The sequence below is a fragment of the Sinohyriopsis cumingii genome, chromosome 9 (assembly GCF_028554795.1).
Source record: "Sinohyriopsis cumingii isolate HCF-2022 chromosome 9, ASM2855479v2, whole genome shotgun sequence".
NCBI lineage: Eukaryota > Metazoa > Mollusca > Bivalvia > Unionida > Unionidae > Sinohyriopsis > Sinohyriopsis cumingii.
In genome coordinates, this window is record NC_142969.1 from 2,716,901 (window position 1) to 2,740,698 (window position 23,798).

The 23,798-nt window shown below is 33.6% G+C and overlaps 1 protein-coding gene across 1 annotated transcript in view; it reads left to right on the top strand.

The window, feature by feature from the left end:
* Positions 1–633: 633 nt before the first annotated feature.
* LOC149791176 (zinc transporter ZIP4-like) overlaps positions 634–23,798 on the top strand; it is a 49,691-nt gene continuing 26,526 nt past the window's right edge. Inside the window, exons 1-6 of the mRNA XM_089969627.1 lie at positions 634–1,109; positions 9,555–9,718; positions 13,870–14,278; positions 16,880–16,991; positions 18,603–18,707; positions 23,433–23,578. Of these exons, the coding sequence (XP_089825753.1) occupies positions 816–1,109; positions 9,555–9,718; positions 13,870–14,278; positions 16,880–16,991; positions 18,603–18,707; positions 23,433–23,578 (1,230 nt within the window). The 5' untranslated portion in view covers positions 634–815. The remainder of the gene's footprint in view (positions 1,110–9,554; positions 9,719–13,869; positions 14,279–16,879; positions 16,992–18,602; positions 18,708–23,432; positions 23,579–23,798) is intronic.

The window sequence follows — 23,798 nt, forward strand, 5'->3', positions numbered from 1 at the left end:
TAAGAGTCCAAAATCCACTGTCTATTTTAAAAAATTTAAAAACAATATATAATTCATGCAAACATATATACATCACTTAGAGCTTATTTTGTTTCTTTCAATGCTATTTAGTTTTTATTGGCGCAAGCAGGAATCATACGGTGCAAAATTTAAATGTATGGCACACTCAAATTTCATTGTTTTGGTAAAAAAAAAAGAAGAAAAAAAAGACAACATCAGGCTTGCCTGAATAGGAATTCTACATCCAAGTGTGATTGTGCTACTCAAAGAAAAGGCTTAATGGAATAGTAATTGTACATGATATGAATGTTTTTACCCAAAGGAGGAAAGTGGCCGAGTATCCTGGTTAGACGTGTTGATCTCACCTTTCTTTAGAACAATGACATTAAATATGCCTACAGCATGACATCTGCAACCTCTTAGATGTGTCACACTTCCATGATGTGGCCTAGACATAAAATATTACCGAGTGCGTGACATTCCATGTGTCGCTCTGTCGATTCCTTCGAAATCATCTTCGATTAGAATGTTGACTTTTTTGTCTTCCTTGATTGGTAATACGTTTGTAAACGTCACACCTATGTACTCTAACATATATGATTGATGCAGAGCCGTCAACATGAGAAGCCTCACGTTCAATGACAGCAATTAACCTTACCGCTTAACAGAGAAAAGTGACTGTCAAATGGATATATAGTGACTGTATCATGCAGACGAACACACAGCAAACATACCTGGTAGGGAGATAGCCACATTTGCTCTATTCGTTCTTTTCTGGAGTACACACCGTGAAACATATCATAGAGGACCAAGCTATGTCGAGAAAAATGAAGACAATACTGTTTTTAGCAATCATCCAGGTTTTTGACGGGTCTTGTGATTCTTTGGTTGGAAAGATCAAAGATGCACGTGACAGTTTGGACATTTACGAGGACAATTCGATTCTTGATGCATACAAGGAAGTATTATCTATGTTCAAAATAGAAAGACAAGATGATTTTACCGTCGATATTTTCGATGATGTTGTAGACAAATTTTTCGATAAATTTACTTGTCGGAGAAACATGGATTTCGCGATCACAGCATCAACAGGATGTCTACACACAGTAGTAAGTAAACCGGTAGACCGGAAGCATTGTCTCTCACTTAATGGATATGATATCACATAATAGCTAATCTCACATAATACTTAAGATCTCAAAAAATACCTATCTCAGATAATACCTATGGTCTCACATACTATCTATGGTCACAAATAATACATATTGTCTTACATAATAGATATGATCTCAAATAATAAATATGGTCTCACATAATAGCTATGATTGCACGGAACAAATAAATATTATAAACTTAAGGCAAATACAAAAATCTACCTTCATAATAAATAAACAAAAATATTGATACCAGGCAATACAATGACCAGCAATTATATGAAGATAAAAGAAAAAAAGGAGTCTTTAATTTCAAGAACGGGTTCCGTTCTTGTATATTTAGATGCATCACTTTTGCCTGCATAGAATACACATATATTTTATAATATAAATCTAGGTAAACAATCAAAATGAAAAAGCACTTGGATTATTTTAATTTTTTCACTATTATATAAACATAATATTTCTCTCATTACTTTAATTACATCAAGATTCTATTTAGGCAGAAATACATCGACTAGATGTAATTACCTTACTTTGAAATTCAAGTGTCATCACCATGATGCCATAAATAAATTACAGTCACGTGCTTCTATATAAATAAATGCCATACTTTTGTACGGTTCATTTGGTTTCATCAAATATTCTTCAACGCACAATGCTTTGAAAGTGTATTAAGAATAAATATTCCTTATGTGAAATTTCATTTACATTGCGAATCGTTCGCTGTTGTTGCTTCAACCTAATGAACACAGCTTTTTTCTATTTTTTTGCGCATTCTTGCCAAACAGCGAATGACACACTATGAGGAGGCACTTGTTTGGACATGCCATACTAATGACGTCGTCATACCAATGTCATGACCCTCCTTACCCCTACCTATAGCATAAACTGACAGTGAGTCCAAATTACTATAGCTGTGTTCACTTCCTAGGTTTACCCTCTTTCATTTTAACGAATGCAGTTCTCATGGCAAGCTTGTAATACAGATCTTCTGCATAGTGGCTCGGTCAAACAATCTTCGTTTCACATCGACTGTCTCTGGAAGAGCATACCTTATTTATTTTAGCGGACAATATCAAACTTCAAAAGTTTCAACTTTTTCTAGTACGAATTCATGATTTAATATTTCCATATTATCTTGAAAAATGTATATTCCAGGCAGAGAAAACCTATTTTCTTTGCAAATGCTAATAAAATGCACACGGCTGGCTTTAAAAATATCTCGTACAGGTCTTGCAATAATGTTATTGTCGGAGTGGAGTAACGAAAAGCCATTGCGCGTAATTTGTCCCTGAGCACATATAGGGCCATGGCAGCGCTCGTGTATTCAACGGTTTTGCTATTTTGTAATATTGCTTCTAAAGAACATCTACATGTTTGTAAGAAACAATTGACCTCGTTAATATCAACATATTCGCGGGAAGCACTAGACTCGTCCATTTAAACGTTGCAAGAAACATTAGCCTAACACTTGTGTTACCACAGATGAGTTTAGGCTTTTAGAACTATTTTATTTCATACCAATTTAGGAAGTCTGTCTGCTCTGCTCTATAATATTTGAATCTAGATGTCAAAATCTGTCTTATTTAAATCTAAATTGTATTGTTTAGGCCTTTTTAGTTCATTCTTCTCTCTCTCTCTCTCTCTCTCTCTCTCTCTCTCTCTCTCTCTCTCTCCATCAAGGTGAAGATGTCTTAAAAAATGTCAGGATTGTTTATCTTCATGTGTATCATTATGTAATCAGTGAGAAAACGCCATTAACAAAGAAAAGAAAAAGAACTAAAACGATACAAATATCGCCGGTGTAATTATGTTTTTGCATAAATTGTTTTCGTCATAAAAAGTGTAAATTGTCTGTGACTGAACTAACTTGACCTGTAGGTATTCGAATTGCTTTGATGGCCGTATAGTACTGTGTACCTATGACGACCTGTAGGTGTTCGAAATGCTTCGATGGCCGTATAGTACCGTATACCTTTTACGACCTGCCAGAAACATTTGTTGGTAAAACTCTTTATTAACTATTGTAATAAGACTGTTAATGCAGCAATTTGTGTTGTCATCATGGTCATAATAATGACTGAAAACTTTGAAGAACATGGGAATAATGAGTGCTGATTGCATGCTGAAATTATGTAAAACGTGTGCTACCAGACTATTCTGATGCATGTCAAAATTAAGCAATTCACGTTTGAATGCGTAAATAAAGAAATATAAGAACCCAAATACTTTTTTAAAAACTTGGTCATTTACATATTCTGTTTATAGATATTATTGTGAAGCATAATGCACGTAACTATCTTATTCAACAGATATTGTTTTGTGTTGCAGAAGAATAAAACAATCAAGAGCTTCGTTTTTCTCTGTTTTCATAACTTGTGAGATGTTTGAATTAGACAGAGATTTAGATCTAGAAAAAGTCTAAATTCAAAATAAAATGTACATTTAAACTTCCTACTGATACCGTGCACAATATTTGGCAGCTTATATGCCAGACACAGTGGCACTGACAATATTTGGCAGCTAAAATGCCAAACACAGTGGCACTGACAATGTATGACAGCTAAAATGCCAAACACAGTGGCACTGACAATGGGTGACAGCTAAAATGCCAAACACAGTGGCACTGACAATGTAAGGTAGCTAAAATGCCGGACATAATGGTACTGACATGCGTGTCTACTGCGGAGATATGAATCACAAGTTAAGTTGTATCTGCACACCATGAAATGTAATTGATGTTAAGTTTGTTTGAATAGGATATACAACTGTCATGCTTTATCAAGTTTGTAGAAGTGCTGAATAGTGCATTTAGCAAGAGAAGAATTTTACTTAGCTGGCTTATTATTATTATATATATATATATATATATATATATATATATATATATATATATATATATATATATATATATATATATATATATATATATATATATTTATAGATGTGTGTCTGTGTCTGTGTCTGTGTGTGTGTGTGTGTGTGTGTGTGTGTGGAATGGTTATAAGACTATTAGACAAGGGAAAATCAGTCAAGCGCACTTCCTTTCATCATACAACTTCTGCCTTTATGAAGCGTGAAATTTGTCCCGGCGATCTTTGCCGTTCAACCTTTGATTTGCAATGAATGTGAAGGATTAAAAGTGATACATGCCTTTAAAGTCTTCATGTGACAACAAAGTTTATTTATGGCAACAAACTATACCCTATGAGCGAACTGTCGCTGTCGCCATATCATCCGTCTATACTTACATACAAGCCTAACAGTCGATTGGAATTCGTGGTACGAGGCTACCAACAACTGGACCATCCGTTTGCACAAGTGAGTGAAATAAATCCCCATTAGAGGCAAATCAGCAAATCCAGCAAATTGATCTTATTCCTAAAACTACAATCGACATTAAAATTCTGGATTTGACGTAAATGGCCGAGCGATGTTACGATCTCCACATCGCAATACCACACCCATTTGGCCATAACGGTCATCTAGTGATCGCATTCGAAATGTTTCATTGCAAGAGAATTAACAAAATTCAACCTTTGTGTTCATTAATTGCCACTGACGTCTAGCCACATATTTTAGTGTCCCACAGGCCAATGTTTGTTGCTATCTGTTGACGCTTATCCGACATGTGAACGGAGTCGGCTATTCCCCATTTATTGCAAATTCTACCTGTTTGTAATAACGCTTTGAATACCCAATAACGTCATTTTCTTCCTTGAAGAATCTTGGTAATTTGGAGAAGAAAACATATATATGAGTATAAATGCTCAAATGGGTATGAATGTTCACATGGTATAAATACTCAAATATGTATAAATGCTCAAAAAGGTATAATTGATCAAATAGGGGCTCAAATAGGTATAAATGCTCAAATAGGTATAAATGCTCAAATAAGTATAAATGCTCAAATAGGTATAAATGATCAAATATGTATAACAAACAAAAATCTGTAATCAACTGTTTGACATTTTCTGTTCCAGAAGCAGTTATCTAGATTTATTATAATTCAGTGTTTAATTTTCAATCTTTGCACTATGTGAGTTTCATTTCAGCTTGTCTGGCAGCAGTATTGCAATACAAGATAAGCACAGCTTTGAAAAGCAATATAACTTCATCGTATTGATCGTAAATCCGCTTGTCTCTAAATGTTAAAAATTTCGAATGCAAAGATATTTCGTAAATATAGCGGTTACTGGTAGTTACTGCCAACAAAAGTGTAAAAAAAAATAGGGTTCCGTATGGAATCTTCAAATATCTCATGTTGTTATTCCATGTGATCGAGGTTTACATCTTTCTATACGAAATTTTAAGTTCACAAGGAAATACTTTGAAGATGACTAAAATAGTTTCCTGACATTCGATAGTGTATGTACAAGTCGTATAAATAGTGCATTCGCTTTATTTATAGTGAATGCACAAGTCGTATAAATAGTAAATTCTCTTTATTTACTCTCTTCTTGGGTGAACTTTTAAAATTTCTTGGTGTCTCTTTAGAGGCAAAACATCAACCTTTTTCAAGGCTAATGAGAAATGCATTCGTTGACACAAACCCACTTTGCATCGTCTTCAGGTTATGTTGTATACAGTAATACATTCGTTTCCTGCAAGACAATGACGAGAACAGAAATATACACATGATACGTTTTAAATGTCAAGATAATAATATCAATAGCCAGGGACCCATGGCATGTTGTACGTACCTAAGTTTTTAAATATTATTTACCTCGGTATCTGTAAACGTCAACTATGAATAATTTTGTTTAAAGTTATTTAATTCCTCGGTTCTAATAAAAATTATATTGCATAATCTGCAAAAGTGTAAACAAAAATAGGGTTACATATGGAATCCTCAAAAATAGCATGCAATTATTCCGCGTGCTCGCGGTCGCACATCTTTCTATACGGAATATAGTGCAACCTATCTATAGTTGGAACAGATATACTGCCTACTACTGATACGTATGCGGAAGTGACGCAGCTGCTGAACTCCTGAACTCGCTAAAAATCGAAATAATAGCGTAGGAGAACTGCAATAGATGACAATATAAAGAGTAAGTTTAAAAAATTTAAAGAAATGAAAATAACCAATGGTACTGTATATAGTCAACGTACGCACACTATTTAGCCATAGATAGCTACATAAATTAAGAAAGAAAAAAACTATACTACGGTATGTAATTAAGATACTTGCTGTTTGACCAAATAGGGCTAAATTAATGAAAATAACCAACGTAACCGTATATGGCCGTTCACCATGCAGTTTAGCCACAAATCTTTAGCCAAATATAGCTAAAGTAATGGAAATAACCAACGTAACCATATACGGCCGTCCACCATGCAGTTTAACGAAACATCTTTTGCCAAATATAGCTAAAGAAATGGAAATAACCAACGTAACCATATAAGGCCGCCCACCATGCAGTTTAACCTCATATATCTAGCCGGATATAGCTACAGAACTGGAAATAATCAACGCTGCCAGATATAACCAACCTAGATGATGTTTAACCAACGAAAGGCAAATAAATGAGACCAAATTTGACAACTTCGTTGGTGTGCATTAAAGTGAAGAATTTTAATGCACACTGGATGAATACATTTCTATGCGTTTATGTAATGCACATTTTAAAAACCCTTTTATTGTTCACAAAGATAAAATAAATAATCAAGCAAAGTATTTTGTCAAGACCTTTCAACAATAACTCTTTAGGGATCAACTAACCTAAATAAATACCGTAAATGAAGCAAATAATTAGCATATCATTCAAACATGCATTATTTTGAATAATATTTTTGAATATTCTTTATCATAAATTGCATGTTAATTCTTATTTAATCACCAAAACAAGACAAAAACTATCACGAAATTTAAATAGATTTTTATTGTTTTTAAAAATTCGCATGGAAAGCAAAGCTTATTATTGTTTTCGTTTGGTGCTTTATGCATACCCACCCACCCCCATCGTCCTATTGAATCAATTCAACCTAGTGTCTGTTTTTGTCTGCATCTGTATCAATGACCTTGACGTATTCTTGAAAATGATTTGTAGTCAATCTGATTACCATTACTAAGCTTGGAATTAAGATTACAGTATGTTGTACTGTCAGACTTCTTGATAACAATTTCCAGCAGACCACTGTACAAAGTGCTGTACTGTCAGACTTCTTGATAACAATTTCCAGCAGACCCCTGTGCAGTGTCAACATTTTAACATATTTTGTACGCGCACATGATCCGTTATTTATATTAAAAATTAACTACACAAAACTTACACTTACACAGAATGGACGATCTATTTAGTCTGTAAATACGTCATAGAAAACAGTAAACACCTGAGTCAAGGGAGGTAATTCATTTTTGAACTGCGTCACTCTAAATTAACTTCTGTGCTCAATATCGGCAATTTGTCGGAATAATTGTACCAGAACAGCGATTTTGTTTTAAACTGACATCAATTTTCCACAAAGTTATTCCAAAACATAAGTCCTGATAATTGCTTTCCGTATTTGACACTGTAAGAATGATTTTTAGAATTTATCATGAATATGGTCGTAATCATGATGACGTATGCAGATTAAGATATAAAATATGCAAAGTGATACAAGTATAAAAGTTGAAAATAATAGAAAGAAGGTCATTTTGTGAGGGTTTGCAGAAGGTAACTTCGTGTGAAATTGGAAAGGTTAGTGTTTTCATCTGAGATGGCAGGCTCAGACTTTTAAAAAAAAATGTTTTATTGTTTCAAGTACTAACACTATAACACCAATTTAAAGTACCATCCGTTCTTTTAATGATTTTGTACATTTAACTATTTTATTATTCTCTGCTTTGCCTCTATCTTTATTTCTTCATTTATTTTCTATTTCCCCTCACTAAATATGATAAGATTAATTACAAATGCGCAACGGAAATGACGGAATCCTACACGTTGCTTTTAAAGGTAATATTTGTTTTTATTAAAATAAAAGCACAGCAATTCTTTAGCAAAATATGGTGTCATGCAAGAAAAGGGAAGAGACCTTCGTCGCAAACGTTTTCCTTTTCTCCTTGATAATTTGCCGTAAAAAGAATTTAAGTGGGAACATTTTATAATTTTAAGTTTAATATAGTATTGTCGTTCCCGATAGAAAGGTTTTCCAAAGAAACTTTGTGTGGCGATGAAACATTACATTCCGCAGTTGTACCAGTGCTCTTTTTTTGTTTTAGTGTTTTCAAGTCTGATCATGAATTGTATTAGCGGAATATTGTATTCAATCAGGATTTTAAACGAAAGCACATAATAAGAAGTTAAACTTGGTAGCAAAGTTGCGCTAGTGACACATCACAACTGTACTACTTTCGTTCCTTTTTTCTTTTGTATTTTATTTCCTCGTGCATCCATTCGTTTGTTGTTTCAATGCAAAGAATCGGGTAGATGTAGCCTTAGCAGCTTCGTTTTAATACACTGTATTCCTGGCTAGGACACCGGTACACAAACATGACGGATGTTGATCGTTTGTATTTGACTTGGATATATTTGAAAAGAGAAGAATAGATTTTGATTCAATCAAATACTAGTTTAGGAGTTGTAAGCCTACGTGACGTCACGAAAGCCTGCTTTCTTCACGTAAAATGACGATATTCCTGAAGATTACTATTTGGGATTTAACCTCGAATATAATCAGTGGAAGCGAGGGCAGCAACAAGACGGATACACTGGCCTATTGACAAATGAGAACGTTTGCACACAAAAAAACCATTTATTTTCCTAAAGAACAAAGAAACATAACATAGTACAAGGTTTTGAACTTAGAAAACACCCAAGGCGTTTTTATCTCTATGCCAATGTTTTTTGAGACTATTCTCTTTTCAAATGTTTCGCCACATGTTCATTGTCTCTTTAAAGTTTGTAGCTGGCGGCAATAGGGCAAATTAAACAACACGAATCCTGTCAGTTTATGACGGTTTAGTTTCGTTGAGACCTAAAATAGAATGTCAGTGAACTATGTTTTGATTCTTCATGACTCAACAGAATTAGTCAGGTGTAAGGATACTGTGGTAATGTTTCCATCTTTGACATGGTTTGATATGGTTCCTCCTAATATATATCATAATGTATCAGCTGATATAAATTATCTTTTTTAGATTTCAAGGTTTTGCAATAGACTGCATTTACAATAGACTGCATTTACAATAGACTGCAATTACAAACGAATTAAGAGTTGATATGAACATTATGAAAATGCGAATACTAAGGTGATACCAGCTTTATGGAAATACAAATTCGTACTTGATATGAACTTGATTAAAATCATTTTACAAACAATTGAAACTTTACCATAAATTTACTCCATAAATCTAGAAGACTAGGCAACTAGTATTTTATTTACACTATGAATATTTTTCATTTCTAGTGTTTGAACACAAGTTCCTTATTACGAGCCTCAGGATATACACACGGTGCTATAGGTCAGAATGTCTTCCAGAGAGTGTCCACTGTTATGCTGAACTACGCTCTAGAAAAGAACAAGTTTTGTCATATGAAAGTGGATGTGGATGACAGTCTTGATGATTTCAGGTATAATTATTAGATTTTTAAATGAAGGAACGAGCTGAAAGTGGGACTTTCAATAAACCTAACTTCTTTTATCTCGACTCGAATTGCGCACATCATCTAGAAAGTGCTTTTTATCAAAGGATTCGTATAGTTTTCTTACTTTCAAGAAAATGCAGACGGACAGACAGAAAGACCTAGGGAAAAATGGTTACTGAGAGAGAGCAAATGATTGTCAACTCATTTTTCCTAACGGAGCTGTAGATGAATTAATTCATAGATATACTGCAACTAACATAATGTGAAAGTAAACATGTGTATTAAATATTCCGTCAAGCAAGCAAAAGATACACAGCTTTATATTACTGAGTTGAAGGAAACGTGTCAGTTAATCGATATAAATCTCTTAAAAAAGTATTTAACAGATAATTAAATTCTGAAGTTAATACTTCTAGTGTCATATCTTTGTTGATTTTTTAATACTTTTTCGGAGGGGTGGGTGGGTGATTTATCGACAAAAATGTTCCTTATGTACCAATATTGCATGCAGGTGGAGAAACAAATGTATTAAAAAACGTGCGTCTTGCACTCACCTGGAACTATCTTCCCTGCTTAAAATGCCATATTATAATAAACACTCACTGTTATTTGACAACTGTTGTCCAAACTTTCTGAAAGTTGTGGGCCCCCTTTCTTATGAATGAACATAAAATAAGAAGTGTCAGATAATCAATTAGTATGATTATAACAATTGATAAATGACTCATCGTAGACAATCAATTATATGACTTACTGTACTCGAACAAGTATATGACTTACTGTACTCGAACAAGTATATGACTTACTGTACTCGAACAAGTATATGACTTACTGTACTCGAACAAGTATATGACTTACTGTACTCGAACAAGTACATGACTTACTGTACTCGAACAAGTATATGACTTACCGCAGAGCAAGAATAACCACGCATACTCATTATCTCGGTTCATCATATTAATTTTTTTTTTGGGGGGGGGGGGGTATTTTTAATTTTTATTTTGACGTTATCTCATGTTGATTAGTATGTATTGATTAGTGTGTCTTGAGAACTTAAAACTGATAAAATGTTTCAACAGTATTAAAAACAAAATATTGTATATTGTATTGTTCTTATAGGAGCACTGCGTAATATCCATAACAAATCGGTGATCTTTCAGAATATAGTTTTCATTAAAATGCAGAATTCTTCAAATTAGTGTATAATGAACGTCTCATGACAAATGGTTGAAATTACCTTCAAGGATATGAATTTGTATGTAACATACAGTGAGATTTAGCAAAACCAGATATTCATCCAGTGTGACGGTACATCACGTGATGACTCATAGCTGTGCTAACGATGGCTATATCAGTACGTTTTAGCATTTACCTGACATACAGCTATGCTAAAGTAACCACTGAACGAATAAATTCCTTAACTCAAAATAAGCTTATAGAGTGTTATAAACCTACATAAAAACACAAAATATGGTATAGTTTACTGTTCTTATAGGAGCAATGCGTAATATCCATAACAACTCGATAATCTTTCAGAATATATTTTTCATTAAAATGCAAACTTCTTCACATTAAGAAGCTAATAATAACAAATACAGATTCACGTTCAGATTTATCTGCACTTTTTAACAAAAGTTGAGACTTGCAGAAGAGTTGTCTTACCTGGTGTAAATATAATAATTTTACCTTTTATATCGAAATTTCAGTTAAAAAATAACTCACCCCGCCCCCCCCCCCCACCGAAATACATTGTCAGGTATCTGTTGTACACTTTTCAATATATGGAGAATTTCATACCTAATCATTATAAATGTTTTGTATTTCAATATCTTGATTACCTTGATTAATTAGTTGTACATAAACCATATTAGTAAACCATCCAGTCTTATTTCAGCATTAATTATGAATTAGTATTATTTTAGTCACTGAAAAGCCGAGACCGTTGTCCAATTTACGGAAAAGGAACTCTTCTTCCCCTTTTTGAAAAATCCTGGTAAAAAACACAGAAAGACCCCCCCCCCCACTGCACTCCATTTGTGGTACAACTTGCCATTTTCCATGGTAAAGAATATAACAAACTCCACACGCCCTTATCTATATACTACCATTCAACCATATTTATAATTAAATAAGTGTGTGTGTGTGTGTGTGTGTGTGTGTGTGTGTGTGTGTGTATATATATACAGAGATATGTTTCATATAAAGTATGAGGGAGGTCAACTAATTGCAGTCATGTAGAGATACAACAGTATTAGTCTAGGCCAGCTGAAGATCATTTATATTTAACTTTGGATACGATATAAACGTTACGTCACCTTTATATTTAACTGTGGATACGATATAAACGTTACGTTACCTTTATATTTAACTTTGGATACGATATAAACGTTACGTCATCTTTATATTTAACTTTGGATACCATATAAACGTTACGTTACCTTTATATTTAACTTTGGATACGATATAAACGTTACGTCACCTTTATATTTAACTGAGGATACGATATAAAGGTTACGTTACCTTTATATTTAACTTTGGATACGATATAAACGTTACGTCACCTTTATATTTAACTGTGGATACGATATAAACGTTACGTTACCTTTATATTTAACTTTGGATACGATATAAACGTTACGTCACCTTTATACTGAACTGTCAAGACAATAAAACTGTTACGTCACCTTTATATTGAACTGTGGATACGATATAAAGGTTACGTTACCTTTATATTTAACTGTGGATACGATATAAACGTTACGTTACCTTTAGATTTAACTTTGGATACGATATAAACGTTACATTACCTTTAGATTTAACTGTGGATACGATATAAACGTTACGTCACCTTTATACTGAACTGTCAAGACGATGCAACAGTTACGAAACCATTAGAATGAACTGTCAAGACGATACAACTGTTACGTCACCTTTAGATTGAACTGTGAAGAACACGAAGCAACAGTTACGTCACCTTTATATTGAACTGTGAACACGATATAACAGTTACGACAACATTAGACTGAACTGTCAAGACGATATAACAGTTACGTCACCTTTAGATTTAATTGTCGGGACGATATAACAGTTACGTCACCTTTAGATTTAATTGTCATTACAACTATGTGGTCTTAAAACAAGTAATATAAAAGAGTCTCAAGCAAAGAGCTTTGTAAAATTCAACAAATAATTGATTTCCCTAGAATCCAAAGTGAAAGTACAAAAGATGAACTTGCGGCATGGCGAAATAAGTCCCAAATAATTCTAGCATTATAGACACAATTCCTAATGATTAACGTTCTGAATAAACTTATAGTGGAAATTCAAATTAAATCGAACGATGAAGGTGTTGATGTGCCTTGGTGGCCTGTGTAGTGTTGATGTTGGTGTACCGACAGTCTTTTCTTGGATCACAATTATAAATTAAAAAATATATCCTTTTTTGAAATTTTGAATATAAATTGAAGTCTCCATTTCCATGAATGTTATTTATAAGCAGTTTGTATATCCTGGGAAGATCACTTGAATGAAATAATTTAAATAAATAAATTCAAGCTCAAAATGAATTACTAGACAACTGATTCTAATAAGATCTTATAGCTCGAATAAATAATTTCTAGAAAACAATAAGATTATATAGTCCTCATGTCACAATTGGCATTTTCTAACCAAAGCTATTAACTAAAGGTAATTTTGCTTTGGTAATGTTCATAGTGTTTACAAAATCAATCTCAGTTAAAATTAGAGATCTACAATTTTACTCTAAAATGTAATAAACAACAGGTAGGCCTAGCAATTCATGGGGAATTTCCAAAGTTCTAGACCCGTATTGAGACAAACATATTTACTACAAAACCGAAATCAATGATTCAGGTCAGGTAGAAAATGAACTTGATTTTGGACAAGGTCAAGTTCAAATTACAATTATGGATAGCTTATAATGAAAATAAGAAGAAAAAATACCCTAATAAACAAACACTGCAAATTAACCATACATAACACTTTCGGGAAGATACAGCACTAGGGATGATACAACAGTTACGTCCTTTTGAACTATAAAGAAACCAATGAAGACATAAATTTTTAAGTCAGACTTACATTTACAGACACTTTCTTCATAATGATATTCTCTTCAGGAAACACGTGCTTGAACTGCTTGGAAGTGAGACAAACGTCATGGAATTGCGACTAGAAATTTTACAGAAACGATTGGAAGCTTTCGATGACCTTTTTGACGATGATGATGATAATGATGTCTTACACGATGATCATAAAGGCAATTCCAAAGTAGCTGAAATTGTAAAGGACGCGATCGACAAGGCAAAAGATGTTTTGGAGGACAAGGTGGAAAAGATACACGATGATGACCAAAGGGAAAACCTACATGAACATGTCAAAGAAAAACTAGATGATATCGTAGATAAGCATGATGATGACGACAATGATGATCATAAAAAACCTGTGATGATTGGAAAAGAAAAAGATGATGATCACGATGATGACGATGATGACCATGATGAAAAGTTCAAACTTATAAAAAGAAAGGTTCTCTCTCTCTCTCTCTCTCTCTGTCTCTCTCTACAAGTGCTTTTCCGTTCATTCCGCAATTTATGACTCTCGATCAAATATACCTTTAGTAGTTTTCGTTTCACTTACGGTCTGGAGGAACGTAAATCTACCAAAGTTTCGAAGCAAGATATTCTGCACCTCCCGCTTTCCCGCCAGTCGATAGTAAATGGGAATTTTGAGACACCACACGCCTAAACCACATCCCAAGCAGTTTCGTGGCAGTTGCTATGCCACAGCGTTCATGATATCTATAGAACACGGACTTTTTTTTTACACTGTCCATGTTTTTCTCAATCAATGGTTTCACAGTTGAGTCCCAGACAGGTCCTAGAATATATCCATCCATTTCGCAACATTAGCGAATCTCGATTATTGGTATCCATTAACGTTTATGTTTCGATACCGGTGTAACAGGCAATAGTATACCCCCAGTCCGGAGTATACCTGGGGTTAAAGCGGCCTAGGCTAGATTATACCCGGGTATATTATGGCCTGGGCCAATTGATACCCCTGGGGTATATTATGGCCTAGGCCAATTCATACCCCTCAGGCCAAATTATACCCCCATCATATCAATATCTATCTATATATATCTATATATATATATATATATATATATATATATATATATATATATATATATATATATATACATACTCTTCATGCCCAGACACAGTGTTAATCATGCGGTATACTATCGTGATAGTGTCAATGCACAACAATTTGAGCTTTTTGTGGAAAACTTGAAAAAGGAATCAAGAAGCATGATACAATATATACCTCACATTCTTCCAGTCCAATTGCATTGATTAACTATTATATTTCCAACACTCCCATCAATATGTTCTAGTTTTTAAATCACAATGGTATTCTTATTTTTTAAGCTGAAGCTAAAACATACCTCAATAAACTCAGAAAAGGCGGTGATGATTGTTGTTCATGTTTTCCTGCTACAAGTAAAGACCAGAACAATAAGTAAATATTAATTTAATATACAAGTGGGGCATATTCTGGCCTGAAGGGATATAGTCTGGCCCAGGCTATTTTACACCCCAGGGCATATTTTAGCCTAGGACACTTTATCCCCCGGAGTATACTCTGGCCTATTCCAAACTACATCCGGGTTTAATCTGGGCAGGGGTTAATTTGGCCTGCTACACCGGCATACAGAACGTGTACGTACGTTCACTGGCGAGGCTGGTCAAAATCACAACTTTTTCTTCACCTGTGGATTCATTTGTCATGTTTACTTTGCTCATAAGATTGATTCACCCAATACACGCAAAGCAATCAAATGAGTGCTACTGAATGACTTCAGCAAAGTTGGTCTGGTTTTAGGTTTTGTTTATTTGAAGGCTGTTTTAATATGTAAAGGAAATAAGGCAAAGTGACTTTCCTAAATAAATGGTCCATTGTCTTTCTGAGAAAGGAAGTATTGACGTACAATTATATCAGCATTTAAGTGAGATAAGTTGAATGTGTGTAAATTTTATATATATATATATATATATATATATATATATATATATATATATATATATATATATATATATATATATATCTGTGTGTGTGTGTGTGTGTGTTTTAAGCTGTATGGGAACATAATTTTATAGTTTTGAAAATATAATTTGGCTATAGAGTAGTCCAATAGGACTTGTCCAATAGGACTTGTCTAATAGGACTTGTCCAATAGGACTTGTCCAATAGGACCATAAATCCATAAATTTGAAGAAGAAAAAACAAAATAAAAACAATACAATTGATTCCTCCAACAGCTACAATAAATGTACGGATTTACCTATTAGTCTTGTACGTAACTACCACAAAACATCCTATGCAACTGTTTGTATCAGCGCTTTTTTAGGGAGACAAGGAGAAGCGGAAATAATTTTAGTTTTATCACACAAAAAACGCAGAAAAGTTAGGTCTTTCGTCAGTTTGTTAATAAAGTATTGAATTTTCCGTTGACTTGAACACTCGTACAAGTTGTCTACGGCTCTCGCCTTTAACGATCATTGTTATCTCATTTCTTCTCGCGTGGGTTAGAGTCTCGGCTCAGTCAATGTGGTTATGTGAGAAAGCTACCAGCAGTTTCACGTGGGTCGGGTGCTCATACATGGGGATTACCCGGGTTCTTCCTCCACCAGTAATCTTGGCCAGCATTTATAGCTTCTCGTGTGCTGAAAAGGGGTGTTAAACACAAAACAGCAACAACATAATGTATGGCATATGTTGTGTCCGTCCTGGATTTGACATATTTCAATCTTACTTTTCGTAAGACAGGCTTGAAAATGTATTCCAAGATATTATTAAATAGAACCATAACTTGTCCCTTTAGTCATCATTACATATTGATGTGATTTAAAAGAAAGCTCTTCCAGTCTCCCATTTCCAGTTTCGTTATTGTTCATTATTTTTTCATTTATTTATTTATGTATTGATTAATTATTGTTATTATTATTATTATTATTATTATTATTATTATTATTATTATTATTATTGCTATTATTATTATTATTATTATTATTATTATTATTATTAATATTATTATTATTATTATTATTATTATCATTTCAGTGTATCAGTGCCGGTACTTTGTACGACCAGATGGGAATAGATATCGATGACGTTCTCCATGGTGATGACGTAGACAAGCTTTCTTCTCTCATAGTTTATCACGTTTTGCTAGGTGAGAGCGTTCTACAATAAAGATTTATGTTCCCACTTTCCTACAACATTATATATTCAGTATCAATCTAAAGATATTTTCATTTAGTACAAACTTTACGCTACATTTTAAACGTATTTGGTTCCAATACAGTTTATCTTGACCGTCGTAAACATGGATTTGCAGGCATTAATATATGGGTCACAGTCTACTGAGTTAAACTTGAATATGGTAGCGCATTAATTATTCTTGTTTTGCAAATTTAAAGAAACATAATTTCCCCGAGTTTCCTCACTGGTTATGTTGTATATAAAAAGACCTTGTATATCTTAGATATCGTTCAAAGAACCTTTAATTTCCTTTATTTTGGTGTATGAATGATGGATGTAACATGGGCTATAGAGTATACAGTTTGGCCTTGCTACAGATGTGCACGTTTATAAACTCCGCTAGCTCCACTTAATGAATTTCAGAGGTAAATTGTGAAAGAAGTAGCTTTATTTACATTTTATATTCATGTTAATTCATTCATTGCAATTTCAGAACCTAGTATTGTCTAGTCTGGGCGAATCGTCATTTTCCCTATTTTAATAGCTGCTAAAGATAGTGTACTTTAGACTAATTCATGCTGTTCTTTATTTGCATAAGGAAGCAGTCATTTTAGCTTGCAGTGAGCTTAGATCATGTACAATTTCCCAAAGTACAATATCCAAGGAAATGTCAGCCACGTCACATTGAAAAGTAGTCTAGAGTTATGCCAACATTCTCTCCACTGTGCATGTTTCAAATTAAAACAACTTCACCTTATATACGTCACTCTCTTAAAAGTACATAATAACTGGTGAGCGACCCCTATGCAGGCTTTAGAATTTGTCAACCAGTCCAGTCTTGTAAACTTACATATGCATGAATTAAAATATGTGTCACTGTCTGTGGCTGTAAACTTAAATATATAGGCATTACAAGATGTGTCACGGTCTATTGCAGCAAAGTTACATAATGCTCTGTAGCAAGGCATATTTCTCAGTAATACCTAATACGTTAAACTCAGCTTTATATATATATATATATATATATATATATATATATATATATATATATATATATATATATATATATATATATATACGCACAATATTGTATCATTCATATCCTTTTGTGCCATTATATTGTTCATGTGGTTTTGTGCCATTGTATTGTTCATGTGGTTTTGTGCCATTGTATTGTTCATGTGCTTTTGTGCCATTGTATTGTTCATGTGCTTTTGTGCCATTGTATTGTTCGTGTGCTTTTGTGCCATTGTATTGTTCATGTCCTTTGGTGCTAATGTATTGCTCATGTCCTTTGGTGCCATTGTATTGTTCAGCTCGTTTTGTGCCATTATATTGTTGATGTCGTTTAGTGTCATTGAATTGCTCATGTCGTTTTATGCTATTATAGTGTTCAGGTCGCTTAGTGCTATCGCATTGTTCTTGTCGTCTACTGTTATCGCATTGTTCATATCGTCTAGTGCTATTGAATTGTTCAGGTCGTCTAGTGCTATTGAATTGTTCAGGTCGTCTAGTGCTATTATATTGCTCAGCTCGTATACATTTAATGCTATTTCGAATTGGTCGTTTTATATCTTTACAGGGTCAAGGCTGTCTTCCGTCTGTCGAACTCTCCCGCGGAGACAATTCTTCTCAAGAAATTTATTTCAATATTTTCATTCTCAGAATAACAGGATACAGACATCAGGTAAATAATAATAATAATAATAATGATACTAATAATAATACTAATAATAATAATAATAATAATAATAATAATAATAATAATATTTATTATTATTATTATTATTATTATTATTATTATTATTATTATTATTATTATTATTATTATATACTCGTATTAACTCTCCATTAACTTTACATTGTAGGTATCGTTTAGTATTCTGTACACATTAATACGTAATACTGCACGACACGTGCGCCTAAAAAATAGTATTGTGTATAAGGAAATTCTTTGCAAACAAAACATATCCACTCACGTAGTAGATGCTTAGGTTTTAGTTCATTACATTTGTTTGAGGATAAAGTAAAGAAGCATTTTCGTCTATTTGAGAATAGAGATGATAAAGTGAAAAATGTAGTCTAGTTTACAAATGAAATTTTGAAAGTAGCAAACGAATGAACGTGATATAAGCAATATCCACAACAAACCTGAGGGATGCAGTATTGAAAATACCATTGTGATCATGTGAACAGTTCTTAAGGAGAAATGTTCGTGACATTTCGTTAATGGAATAGTTCAGACTATTTATGGGATATATAAAAATAGGATAGAAAAATATATTAAGGCCTAAGGTTATCGCAATTATATCTGAGATGTTCCATTTTATAAGCCGAAGTATTAAATTCGAGGGAAAAATTCATAATGAAGGTTTTGGTTGACAAGGAATGGCCTCAGAGCTATCAAGACAAATAATTTCCACTGATTGAAGACACTGTCACACACCACTACTTTTAACTTTTTTGATACAATGTTTCGGATTTAGGCTAGCGATAGACGCCATACAGGTCATTACATGTCTGAGTTCCTGCAAACAGCATGCAAGTGACATGACACAAACATGTCTCGTTTAGCTGGCAACAAGAATGACTAAAATATGTTTACATTTTTTCACCTTGAATTTCCTCAGGATGTGCTTTCTTTCTTTGTTCTGCAAATCCGATTTACATGAGCTGTGTCATAGGTTCAAAAATTGATTACACACCGCAAAATTGTACTTTAATTTCGACAAATTACCAACTGGAATAACATTCTCCTTACTGCCTTCCCAATTAAATAAAAGTGATATTCCACAGCATCATTTTGATAATTTCAATTGAAATTGTACCTATTTTTCTCACATTATGATTCCAATTATTCAGTGGTAGAACAGATAATGTTCAATGGTCGCTGGGCGGTGCTATGCTCGCAACCAATATTGTTACTGTGTATTGGTGAATCTACATTAGTGCATTTATTTTGGAACAGGGATAAATACAGTTGTTTTGTTTCTAAAGGTGTATTTTCATAATTAAGCATTAGGTAGAATTAGAAAATGAGTATATAATAAAAAAGTTACTGCATTTGTATATGAAAATATGAACTTGTTTTCTCGGATTAATAATGTACTCACAAAGGGCATACACTATTAATTTTAAAAGCAAATCGTTTATATTTTCACAAACAACCTATACTAATACTACTACTACTAATAATAATAATGATAATAATAATAATACAACAACAACAACTAATAATAATAATAATAATAATAATAATAATAATAATAATAATAATAATAATATCCGCAATCAAATATTTGGTCATGAAATCACCAATTCGTGGTCTTCATTGTATTCACTACTTTCGCAATAAAATCGCTCAAGCACACTGTCATAATCAAACACATACTGCTAATATATGTAGCAAATATATGAAACTACAATAATCAACATGTTCGCATGTAAACTTTACAATACACATGTGTACACATTTCACCAAATCAAAGGTAGTAATTAGTAACACTGATACTACATGTCATATGCATTCCAAAATACAGCAATTTCATTCCATTTAAATCATGACATTAAAAGGCTGTACTGGGAGACTTCCGAATATAGCTCTCTCTAGATGTTAAAAGTCTGTACAAGGAGACTTGCTTATATAGCTGTCTCTGGATATTAAAAGTCTTTTCTAGGAGACTTACATATAAAGCTGTCGCAGAATACTAAATTCTGTACTGAGAGAAATTCGTATAGAGCTGTCTCTGGATATTTAAAGTCTGTACTGGGAGACATCCGTCTAGAGCTGTCTGTGGATATTTAAGGTCTGTACTGAGAGACATCCGTATAGATATGTCTGTGGATATTGAAGGTCTGTACTGGGAGACTTCCGAATATAGCTGTCGCTAGATATTAAGAGTCTGTACAAGGAGACTTCCGTATATAGCTGTCTCTATATAATAAAAGTCTATACTGGGATACATCAGTATATAGCTGTGTCTGGATATCAAACGTCTGTACTGGGAGACTTCCATATATAGATGTCGCAAAATATTAAAATTATGTACTGGGAGACATCCGTATATAGCTCTCTCTAGATATTAAAAGTCTGTACTGGGAGACTTCCGTAGATAGCTGTCTCTAGATATTAAGAGTTTGTACTGGGAGATTTCCCTATATAGCTGTCGCAGAATATTAAAATTATATGCTAGAAGACTTCTGTATATAGCTGTTTCTGGATATTAAGAGTCTGTACTGGGAGACTTCCGTATATAGCTGTCTCTAGATATTAAAAGTTTGTCCCTGGAGTATTCCGTTAAGAGCTGTCTCAGTATATTAAAATTCTGTACTGGGAGACTTCCGTATATAGCTGTTTCTGGATATTAAGAGTCTGTACTGGGATACTTCCGTATATAGCTGTCTCTAGATATTAAAAGTTTGTCCCTGGAGTATTCCGTTAAGAGCTGTCTCAGTATATTAAAATTATGTACTGGGAGACTTCTGTATATAGCTGTCTCAGAATATTAAAATTCTGTGCTAGAAGACTTCCGAACATAGCTGTCGCTAGATATTAAAAGTCTGTCCCTGGAGACTTCCGTTAAGGGCTGTCTCAGTATATTGAAATTCTGTACTGGGAGACTTCCGCATATAGCTGTCTCTAGATATTAAAGTCTGTATTGGAAGACTTCCGTATATAGCTGTCTCTGGATATTAAAATTTTGTACTGGGGGACTTCCGAGCATAGCTGTCTCTAGATATTAAAAGCCTGTACTTGGAGACTTCCATATATAGCTGTCTTAGAATATTAAAATTATGTACTAGGCGTCGTCCCTATATAGCTTTTTCAAGATATTAAAAGTCTGTACTGGGAGATTTCCGTATATAGCTGTCTCTGGAGATTAAATTCTGTACTGAAAGACTTCCGTATAAAGCTGTCTCAGAATATTAAATTTTGTACTGGGGGACTTCCGAACATAGATGTCTTTAGATATTAAAGTCTGTATTGGGAGACTTCCGAATGTAGCTGTCTCTGGATATTAAAAGTCGGTACTGGGAGACATCCGTATATTGCTGTCTCAGAATATTAAAATTCTGTGCTAGAAGACATCCGTATATAGCTGTCTCTGGATATTAAAAGTCTGTATTGGGGGACTTCCGAACATAGCTGTCTCTAGATATCAAAAGCCTGTACTTGGAGACTTCCGTATATATCTGTCTCAGAATATTAAAAGTCTGTAATGGGAGTCTTCCCTGTATGGCTATCTCAAGATATTAAAAGCCTGTACTGAGAGATTTCCGTATATTGCTGTCTCTGGATATTAAATTCTGTACTGGGAGATTTCCGTATATAGCTGTGTCTGGAGATTAAATTCTGTACTGGGAGACTTCTGTATATAGCTGTGACAGAATATTAATTTTTGTACTGGGAGACTTCCCTATATTGATGTCTCACAATATCAAATTTTGTACTGGGAGACTTCCGTTTATAGCTGTCTAGACTTCCGTATGTTGCTATCTCAGAATATTAAATTATATACTGGGATACTTCCGTATATGGCTGTTTCAGATAATTAAATTATATACCGGGATACTTCCGTATTTTGCTGTATCAGAATATTAAATTAAGTACTGGGAGACTTCCATATATAGCTGTCTCAGAATATTAAATTATGTACTGGGAGACTTCCGTAAATAGCTTTAACGAAAGAAAGAGCACCATAAAGATCCTCCTAACGAACTACAAGTGATAGCAATAGTATTGCATATCGCCATTGATTGGAATTTACTTTCTACATTTTACCAAAGGTTAAGCCATTCATATTTTGGCAGAGTAATTCAAATATACAGCAGGCTGTCTTTTAACAAAGTAGAATGTGATGTAAATATCAAAATTTGTTAATATGATATTGTTTCTTATGATATTAGTATACGTTACTGATATATTGCTTTGTGCGTTTAAATATTCCATAGGCATGACGAAAAAGTCTTGCAAGGAATCCAAGAAAATGACACAACCGTTGCGCATTGCCAATAAACCATACCTCTTATAGGTCCCGTACTTCCAAGAGACCGGCACGTTTGACGAAAACAAGAAATAACTATTAAGCACTTATAATAACTAGTCAATTGAATTATTTATTTTAATCGGGTATCGAACAGTTAATTTTGGCAAGTCGATTTTCATCAGCGTATGTTTACTTTGTAGGAACTCTAAGGAACAAGTTATTTTCATTCTAAACTATCGCCAATACAATATTCGGAAGCAGGGAAGGATGTGTGACAATCGATCATAGGAAGTCAAAAATCAGTTCGTTTCAGATCAAAGAAGACAAAAATAAGGACGACTGCCTATTTAATTTAAGTCTATACATTATTATACACAATAATTTAAGTGAAAGTTAAGTAGTCTGTTAAACCCTTCTCATTTCAGATTTCCTGACAATGTTAAAGCTTCTGGAGATAGGTCAAGAAATGGCTGAGAATTTTAAGGAGGCCGATTTTCTTGATCACGTGAAGAGAAGGAAAAGGGAGGCAACTGCTACTACAAGCCGTTTAGTGGAGGATGACAAAACATGGGTAACGAACAAATCGCACGTGTGCACACAAATATCCTTAAGTATCTGCCAGCCCAATATAACCAAAATGTACAAATATATATATATATATATATATATATATAGTCATTTTGCCGTTGATTAATAGTTTTACGTTTACGTACAAGTAGAAATTTGAAACATGTGTCGCCTTGAAATAATGTGACTGTTTTCCTATTAAGGTATTTGATTTATTGACATAA